Below are 10,701 nucleotides of genomic sequence, written 5' to 3' on the forward strand. Positions count from 1 at the left end.
CCGGTATGAATTGGAAAACTAGAAGCAGACCTGTGTTTCAATAATCCCTTGCACTACACACTCCATCTGGGGATTGCCCTGTATGTAAGAGAAGAAGAAATCATCAAGCAATTCAAAGTCATTATTGAGTGAGACAGGTTGGTTCATTGCTATAAAAAATCACCAAATATTATACTTTACCTAAATTTATTCGACAAAACATATTAATTTCAAAAGGACTCCAAGTCTTAAAAGATCCTTGTGGCAGCCTCAATTCTACCATTTCTACTTCTCTACATAAACTCCGATAGCTTTATCAACAATAACAAGTTACAAGGAAATCAACATGCCTTAACCGGAGCTGTGATACTCAACTGACAATAGGAAAAGCCCCATTGCTAAATAATCTCAACAAATTTTTCATATATATTGAGCCACTAGAAATCAAATTACAATTTACAACAGCAGTATTGATTCTTCTGTTGCCGTTCATAGCAATAACATTGCGGAAGAAATCCAATTTTTATGAGTGATGCTCACATTAATACCAGGTTGCCCATTTAGGCATTTCCACAAATATTTTGAGGAAAAAATACAAATAAAAAGCTAAATGACAAAGCTGATCTTTTCGAGTTACATTTTAATACTAATCTACAGTAAATATACAGAACTAGACTACCAAAAGAACAAAGAACCGTACAAGAGAAAAAAAGTAATATTGTGAATCTTATAAGAAAACAAAGATTTATTTGAGCCATGGAAAACTAGTAATTAAAAAGGAGGCATCTTGCAAATTTTACCATTCGTAATGGGAGTCAACTTGCCTGGCTGCAATTTATTAGCTGTGTTGGAGGTACAATTTAAAAATAGCATGCTCAGGCAAGCTTGTCCCAGTCGACCATGCTTTACATACTAATGTAAAACTTCCCAGTCCGCCTGTTCCCCAATCTGCTCATAATGGTGATAAGTTTTTAGAACAGAATATCTTTTTGGGAATATCATGCAAATGCCACCCTAAGCATGCATATTTATAAATTTAACAACTACCCTAAAAAAAAGTGAATCTGTGCATTTACATGTACCACGATCAAACCATTAGAATTTTTTTAAAAATACTAAAAAATGCAAGTTAAGATTTTGCTCTGGATTTTGATATTTAAGTGAAAATTTGACAGAAATAGGAAATTTACCCTTTTCCTCCTAATTGAAGAAAAGGTAAAAATACTAAAAAATAAAAGGAGACCAAATAGCCTAATTGTTGAGTGATTTCCGCCTAACCAAGTTTGGCTTGATTGCATCAAAATCATTAGTCAATTGATCAGATAAAAATAGCTAGTTTGAATGCAAATTCCACAAACCATTTGACCTATCACATAATTTTATAGAGAAATGCACTGAAGTCACCGGCAAGATATGTAATTTCAATAAATTCCCCCAAACCCTTTAATTCAATCTACTCTCTTTCACTATAAATAGGGGTTGGCCTCCATTCACACCTCTCTTTGGCTTTCCACTGCTCTTCATTACTTTTTAAATCCTGAAAGTGCTCTCGAGCCCTCATATCTCTTAAAAGCTTCAACATTAATCACCATGTAAGCTGTCTTATTTAAGGCATTTACGTACATACCACCAAATTCCTATATATTTACAAATGTAACACCTACACTTTACTTTTACATCTATACCACCCAAATTCTTTATACCGCATCAAACACACCACCATTTAATTTTTAAAAAGTGAAATACACCTTTTTATGCATAGGAAAGGTGGCATACGCGTAAAAATTCAATATTAGGTGTCAGATATATAAATACATAAAAATAAAGTGGTATGTGTGTAAATCTTCTGTTTTTTCATAACATGAAATGAGTCATCATACCCCACTCCAAGAGAGAAAAAAAATAAAATCCATTGATTGCATGACAAGTGTAAAAATTACTATAAATGTGTATCTATAGCTTGCATGACATGACATGAAAGATACAGTAGTCAATAAATGAATACAATTTAAAAGATACCCGTATCATGTAAATAATAAAGCTACATAATCTTTATCTTACAATTCCAGCCCCAAAAGATTAAATTTCAATCAAACCAAATGGAACATATCAATTACAAAATATGTTTAAATCAAAAAAAAAACAATAAAGGTAAAGCAAAGTATAATATCTTTGGCTTGAGCATTGGGGTGAGACCATAAAATTTGTAATAATAATAATATATTTTTGAATGATAATTAAATAAATTAATCAAAATATATTAAATTAATTAATTAAGGAAATAGATTGAAATAAAGTAATTAATGAAATGCTAATAATTATACTTCAATTATCAAAATTAAGCTAAAAGATTTAAAGAATTGAGTAATAAAATACTACAATAGGAATAAATAAACTTAATATATTTACTTAAATCAAAAAATTAAAAAGAGAAAAGCCACACCAAATAGCCACTCAAAGAGGCTATTTAAATATGGCGCAAATGTGAGAGAGGAGGTTAGCAAGAGTCAAAACAACAAAGAAACAAAAGCGAGAAATGAGCGAGACAAGGGGAGAAAGCAAATAAACAGGAGGGAGAAGGTGTGTGAACCAACAATTAAGAGGAAGCATCCAGGTACAAGAACAAGGAGGGTCTTGACAGTAAGAACAGAGCAAAAATTAATTAGGTGTGATTTTCAAAATTGAAATTAGGAATTTGTTCCATTTTCTCATCCAAATTTGAGATGTTTACAAACCCTAGGTTCAGAAATACGCCTGATTAATGCAAAAATTTTTATTAGTATTTTGTTTGGAACACAACAAAACCAAGCCTTTACCCCACGAAGTGGGGCCAGCTACATGTGTATTTTGTATGGAAGCTAAAAATAAAAAAGCAAGCAGTGAAGAGCAATGGAGGAGGAAATCGAGTTATTAATAGCAAATTTTCCTTTAAAAATTTAAAAGTTCCAATTTCTGTTTACGAAATAAATAATAACAAGAATTAAATAAATACATAGATTGGCCAAGTAATTTCACAAGAATAGATAGCTATAAAAAAGTGGTCAAATTCAAGTTCACGAAGAAGAGCACTCCAAGTTCATTTGAGATAGAGCAGTATTGTGATAGGATTCTCCATAGAAATTAGGGTAAGACAAATAATTTATTTCTCTAAAGCAAACAATATGGCTACAAACATATAAAGTAACAAATAAACAACTACAATTCGAGAGGTAGGTGATCTCTCCTAATTCCTACAATTCGAGAAGAAGGAAATCTGTCTCAAACCCTAAACCTAAGACTCAAAATCAAATCTCATGCAAAACCCTAACCCAAAATATATTAGCCCTATTTATACTAAATAATAATAAATGAAAAAAAAGACTAAATTGCCCTTAAAAGAACAAAAGACAAAATTGTCTTTATGCTAGGCACCGGCGTAACAATACTCCTCTCCCAAAAGACACATTGTCCTCAATGTGGGAAGAAGTGAGGGTGTCTCTGTTTCTTCATCCTTTGTCTCATCACCACACATTATGAGAACCTGTAATATTCAATCCTTGCAATAATGTCCTGGGGAAAACTTCTCATCACACCGAAAACAAAACTAATTGGCTCGCTTCTAATTAATTTTTGTCTCGGTAACGTGCTTGAGAGTGCTTCCGGTCGTGACCAAGGATTGTTGTCCTGTGAAAACTCTCTCTCGACTTCCACTGTTTGAGCTTTTAGTATCATTGTGGATGTTTGATATGTGGTTGTTTGATATGTGCTCCACCAATGATGTTTTTATTAGTTTGTTCAATTGTATTTTTATCTTCAACCAAATATGTTAATTCCATAGTTTTCGTCAGCCCCCGTGAACTAAGCAAACAAAATGATACTTGAACCTCTAGCTTCAACCCTTTTCATAAAGTTGTCTTCCAATACTTCTTCAGATATCTCTCTCAAACGGCCAGATAACATCTCAAATTTCCTCCTATACTCCAAGATGAATCCTTCCTAAACCAAAGCAATAAATTGCTCATCTAAATGCCCTTCCCATGTGGTTCTAAAGCGCTCAACCATATAGTCTTTGAATTCTTCCCATGTTTGGATTTGTTGACGTTGTTCTCTCAATTGATATCATGCTATGTCTTTCCTTCCAAACACAAAGACGCCACCATCAATTTTTCTTCCTCAGTCAGCTTATTAACAGCAAAATATCTAGCATCCTATCCTTCAGAGATCGACACCTTCAGCTTTCTTAGGCGTGAGTTTTCGCCCTAAATTTCTTGATCGAAGTTTATTCCACCTATAAAGTAGGAGTTGGGTTCCCTTCCTCGGCCCATAATGATTTCTTTTCTTCCATAAGTCTGGCTCACCCCATAACGAGCTCACTCATCCTCATAGACTCCTGAATCTCCTTTCGCCTGAAAGCTATTGTAATAAAAGGCACTGACGTTATCGAAAGCAACCCTTAACCAGGGTCTCACATACTGTAGTCCCTGTTCTAAGCCGAAATCCTTCGAAACGATCTTTTGTGGCCCTGAATCACATGCCATCCCATTTCTCCTATTGATGCTCGTTCCAACCGTCCAGATGTCGTGTTATTCCTTCTAAGTGTTACCGCTCAAGTCTGCTTCTCTAGACAAATTTTGAAGGTTACATGGATCATCAATTAACATGTTGCTAATGGTTTCAATCAAGTCAATCACATATTTTCTTTGGCCTTCTTTTCCATAGCATAAGAAAATTCGAACACTTCCAATGTCATTTTTTATATCTTATTATGCAAAGAAGATATGCAATCATTTGTTGGAGATCTCCAATATATGATCATTTGAATGGATTTTCTTCCTTGAAAAAAAGGATGAATGTGGAATTCTTATCATAGGAAAAACATATTATATTTTTGCTCGAATGCAAACTAAAACATCTTAAATAAAATAAGCATCGCTTCTTCCTCATTAACTGTCATCTAAATGCTTCAAAAAACAAACATTTTCAACCAGTACAAATTTTGATTGATTCATTTATGGCTTTAGACTTTTACTTGTAAAAATTTATAAACATATTATATTTTTGCTCGAATGCAAAATAAAACATCTTAAATAAAATAAGCATCGCTTCTTCCTCATTAACTGTCATCTAAATGCTTCAAAAAACAAACATTTTCAACCAGTACAAATTTTGATTCATTCATTTATAGCTTTAGACTTTTACTTGTGAAAATTTATACTTATGCCTTACGTGTCTTTGCTTCGAACCTTTCACAAGGTATGTCAACAAGACTTATGTGCTTGATGACTCATGTATTTTTTCTGACTAATCTTATTTGATTAAACACCCAAGTGTGGCGAGTGACATTCAAGGACTTTTATCGGGTTGAGAGCTTTATAATGCCTTTATCTAGAAACCTTCCACCATATGCGACCACCATTTTATCAAAATTGATTTAAAGAAATTTTATCTTTTCTTGCACCTATGCGTTGTTTTAAACATGTGGTATGTTTTTTGTTAAGTTGCAGTATTCATCTTATTTTTATCTTCAATGCATAGTTGTCAAATGTTGTTCAATTGTCTCTCGCCTCTTTCCTTCGGTGATTTTATCACTTATTATCTTATATCTTCTCACAATATTAAGTATCGGACAAAAGAACATGGAATGAAATTCCGCTCTGCTAGGGTTTCGCCTCATGGCGAACCCTAGCATCTACACAGATCTCTCGTCTACAACATGGATCTCTCGCGTCGTCTATTTCTCTATTTCGTCTTTGTCTTCAACGTTGGTTCTCGCGTCGTCGCGTTGGTTTCTCGCGGCAGAACTGTCGTCTCGCCGTGTTGCGGTCTGGCGGCAGAGCTATTTGCTTTCGTGCTTCGCGTTCCTGGGGTCTTCTCTAGCGTCAGCTCGACACTGCTCTGCTCGACAGCTGAGCCAGGTCTACCCCAGCCGTCTGCTACTTCCTTGCAGTGTCTTGACTGCCTTTCTTCATGGCAGGGCAGCTATTCCTTCCTGTCTTAGGACAGAACCTACTCTAGAGGTGGGCAAACCCTCCTATCTTATAGTGGATTACAAACGCAGCTTCCATTTCTGTCTCGCAAATAGTTCGATATTCCCGTAGATATACCATGATTCTGTTGCAGGACATGGAGGTTGCAATCTCATCAAAAAAAATAGAGAAATAGGAGGGCAAACCAGCAATATTCTTCTCTGATGCTAAAATTTCTACTCGTGCAGGAAAATACAAATCTGCACTAGTTGGAAAGTCCCAATTTGGTCGTCATATGATGGAGATTATCATAAAAGCTGAGCCAGGTCTACCCCAGTCGTCTGCTGCTTCCTTATAGTGTCTTGACTGTCTTTCTTCATGGCAGCTATTCCTTCCTCTCTCGGGACAGAACCTACTCTGGAGGTGGGCAAACCCTCCTATGCTACAGTGGATTGCAAATGCAGCTCCTCTTTCCGCCTCGCAAATAGTTCGATATTCCCGTAGATGTACCATGATTCTGTTGCAGGACATGGAGATTGCAATCTTATCAAAAAAATAGAGAAAAAGGAGGGCAAACCAGCAATATTCTTCTCTGATGCTGAAATTTCTACTCGTGCAGAAAAATACAAATTTACACTAGTTGGAGAGTCCTAATTTGGTCGCCCTATGATGGAGATTATCATAAAAATTTTTGAAGATTTCAAACTAGTTGGGGTTTGACAGGTGAGTCTTTTCAACGGAAGACATGTTATGATACAGTTGAGCATAAAAGAAGATTATACAAGGATTTTCTTAAATAAATTCATCACAATCGATGGCAATCATATGAAATTGCTCAAATGGACCCCTGTGTTTGATCACAGTCAAAAACCCCCAATTGCGTCTATCTGATTCTCCTTACCTGAGCTCAAGTTTCAATTCTTTGACCTACCTATCTTATATGCAATTGGACTATGCTTGGAAAACCTTTGCAGGTAGACATACCTACTGTTCATTTCTCAAGGCCGTCTACTGCAAGGATTTTGATTGAAAGGGATATTACACTACCAGACGTAAAAGAAGTCTGGCTTGGCTCTGCTCACAATGGTTATTGGCAAAAAATCATTATAGAACAAAAACATTACTCTGCAAGTACTACAAAATGCTTTGACACTCGCAAGAGAAATGTTTCAGATTACACCCACAGTTGAGAACCAATAGTCAAAAGCAGGAACATGTTGTTAGTCACCTCAAGTGACTGAACGCGCTCCTAGCAAACCTTATGACAACCAACCTGAAGAGGGAATCATCACAAGGCAAGAGTTGGTGTCTGCCCCTGAGAACCCTTCTCCTAACCATACTATAAGGGATAATGTTCGGACCGAAAATCAGGATAACCCCGCAGCTCCTATTCAGGAAGCATCAGGTGCAGAGGTGACAATTCACATTTCACATACACTGGAACTTATCGCTGTGGCAACGACTGTCTTTCATTCTATTGCGGTTCTAATATCTAATCAAACCGAGGATCACATGAGTCAGTCTTCAGATGACGAATGGCAGGTTTACACTTCTCGACGGAAGAACAAGATAGGAGGCACACTCCAACTTGAAAACTTAATGGATGATACTTTGGTTACTCCTGACAATGGCACGACACTTCAAAGTTTGTTATCTAGCTCCGCTCCTAAAACTAGATGAAGATGCAGGACTAAACTGGTTTGTCCCTAGCTAATTGTTTTCTGCAAGTTTAAATTTTTTTAGTCTATCTGTATTTTTTGTTGGGGTATTACTGTACTTGGTATCGTATGGGCACAGGGTGCCTCTATTGGCAGGGTGCCTCTATTGGGCTCTCTCATACAACATTTATGTATCTTTTTTATTTCAAGAAAATCAGCCCTTAGGGTTTTCAAATATATATATATATATATATTAAAGAGAAAAGGATACAGATAGTTTGCCTGAGTTGGCCCAAAAGTAGGTACCCAACTCACACGGTACAACATACAAAAAAACTCCAAAAGTGAGAGGGTACATATAAAATCAAAAAACTCAAACCACCAAGGCGCGGAAGTAGTTAGGGACGACTCAGTTTAGTTCTGTCTCTGTATCTAGTTCTCAGAAGGTAGTCAGCTAACAAATTAGTGAGATGCGTACCATTACCCGAAGTAACCAAAGTATCATCGATTAGATTCCTTAGTTCAAGTAGATCTCGATTCTTTTTCTTCCTCCTGGAAGTGTAAACCTATCATTCCTCATTCAAAGATTGATCATTCAGATGAAGTGGTAGAGTTGTGGTAGAAGGATTTCCAACCGTTGTACCCACAATAGTTCCTAGTATATATGAAGTATGAGTTGTCGCCTCTACACCGGATACTTCTTGAAGATAGGGAGTTGCAAGGTTCTTCTGGTTATCAGTCCGAACACTATCTTTTTTAGGTAAAGATCCTTCAGTATAATTTTCAATAGGGTTTGAAGGTGTAGGTTGCCCAACAGAGCCATCAGCATCATATCAATCAGAGAAACAGTAACAGTATTGTCAAAGGGGGTCCACAGGAGCAGTTAGATCAATCACCAAATCTTGTCTTGTGGTAGTTTACTCCACAGGTGGAGCAAAGATGTCCAGAGCTGTGAGGTTAGACCCCACTTTATTTACTTGAACTTTAGAATTCAAATTAGGATGGAGCTTGTGGCATTTATCAAAGGTATGCCCAAACATCTTACAGTGTGTACAGTAAGAAAGTCTGTGTTCCATGACAATTTGTTGTCAATATCCATTATGAGTTGTGCCCAGCAGACTTCAATAATATCAGGTAAAGTAATATCCATTTTCGCAAGCATTCTGACTACAGAAAGTCTGGTTAGATTAAGGCTCTGTTTGGCGCAGCTGCAGCTGCGCTGCACCAGGAAGCTGCTGCGGGAAAGCAGCTGCGGGGAAACTGACTGTCTGTTTGGTGCAGCTGTGTGAAAACAACTGTGGGGCAGCTATTTTTAGAGAAATGATTATGCTGTCTCTGTTTGTTAAAACTGTTTAAAAGAACTGTAACAGCTACATTTTTTAAACTTCTGAAGCGAAAATTCATTTTTAAACATAACTGAAAGTTCATATACCCTTACTTCTAAAAGAAGATTTCGTGAAAGTTTAAATGATAGATATGTAAATCAATAAAAATCGAATAAAATGCACTAAATCCCTCTTCTCTTTTTTTTTATGCACTGGCTATGTAAAACAGTAAAAAATTGTTTGATATATAAATTATGAATGTTTAGGTGGTAGGCACATAAAAATATATAAAAAAAAGAAATAAACAGTGAAAAGGTTTCGTGACCTTCCTTTGTTGTTAATGGTGGAGTAGCAGAGAGATGGGAGCTTCGGTGATGCTTGCACGCCGCAATGTCGTTGTTGGTCCTTCTGGTGGTCAGAGTTTCGGCGAAGCTTGCCGGAGAGCGGTGAAGAGCTGGGTTTCGGTCGGGAAAGGTGACGAGAAGTTGCTGTGACGGAGGAGGACGAAGGCTGTGGTCGGTTCTCGGCAAGGGGGGCTTAGAAGTTGTGGAGTTTGGGAATCAGAGAGGAATCACAGGCGTTTCTTCGGTTGGGGAAGATACGCCCACGGAGAGGTTCCGATTTCGGTTAGGGCAGGGCCGGGAGGAAGGAACGACTTAACACACGCGACAGTAGGGAGGATGGGGATGGTGAGAGCATCGGCGAAGGGGTATAATGGACTAGCGGGACGCCGAACAAACAAGAAAATTTTGCGTCCCTCTGTGCGAACGTGTTTGGGTGGCAGCGCGAACGTGTTCCCAAACGGATCCTGGGGTACATCTCGCTTCATAGGTCCCCAAATATAGCTCCAATAGAATAGAAAATCTGATGATTAAAAAAGTATAGCTTGAGATCAGGTAGACTAGATCATACCAGTACAATGAGAGTTTAATGATTTGGGTCAAAAATTAGAGACCACTTAAGTAACTCCGTTGACTTATCTGCAATATTAAGATATTTTTTGGAGAAAATCTGTGTGTAGTCTTCAGTCAAAGTTAAGTGAATCAAAACATGTCTTTCATTCATGAGTCTCACTTTTCACTTGTCTACTTATTTGAGATCATCAATACTCTTTCTGATAACCTCCATAGGTGGATGCCCCCACTGAAATTTTCAAATAAGTGCAAATTTGAATTTCTCAGTTAGAGTTGAAATTTCTAAGTCAAAGAAAAAGAGTGTTGTTTTCTCACATTTACTACTTGCCTTTTTAATAAAAGGACAATCACTTGTACCATTACGACAATTCTTATAGCTTGAGGAGAAGACGACCGCCAACTCTACCAGAAGATTGCCGCCACGTAGGCAAAGAAGGCTTTGTCAGGTTCAGAAGAAGGAGGGAGCGCCATCAGAGCCGGGACCTGCTAAAAGATCCCGATATATTCGTGACGCGGTGGAAAGAAAGTGAAGTTGTCGACGCCTTCTACTGCAAAGTTCTGAAAACTCAGGAGCAGGGAGAGGCGTATGCAGTTGTCGGCGTCGAAACAGAGTCGCAAACGCGAACATGTGAAGTTTTCAGCGTCGAAATCGAATGAGACGCAGAAAGACACAAACGCGAGCCGCAGTAGACGCCAAAAGAGATGAAGCTCGACGCGAGTCAACGACGACGAAGATGACGTAGCGAGGAGAAGACGATGTTGCAAAAGACGCAACTAGGATCTGATGCGAAATAGTTGCTAGGGTTCGCCATGAGTCGAAACCCTAGCAGAGTCGATAGCAGGACACGACGCCATTATATATATATATATATATATATAT

The 10,701-nt window shown here is 37.5% G+C and overlaps 1 protein-coding gene across 2 annotated transcripts in view; it reads right to left on the reverse strand.

Annotated features, from left to right (window-relative positions):
- LOC110028129 (mediator of RNA polymerase II transcription subunit 18) overlaps window positions 1-10,701 on the reverse strand; it is a gene marked incomplete at its 5' end in the record, with an annotated part of 40,123 nt that overhangs the window by 17,344 nt on the left and 12,078 nt on the right. Inside the window, 2 exon segments of one of the 2 annotated variants that reach the window (XM_020729862.1) lie at window positions 31-78; window positions 804-927. In XM_020729862.1, coding sequence (XP_020585521.1) covers window positions 31-66 — 36 coding nt within the window. 2 annotated transcript variants of the gene reach the window in all.

This window comes from Phalaenopsis equestris, unplaced genomic scaffold (assembly GCF_001263595.1).
Source record: "Phalaenopsis equestris unplaced genomic scaffold, ASM126359v1 Scaffold000490, whole genome shotgun sequence".
Lineage (NCBI taxonomy): Eukaryota > Viridiplantae > Streptophyta > Magnoliopsida > Asparagales > Orchidaceae > Phalaenopsis > Phalaenopsis equestris.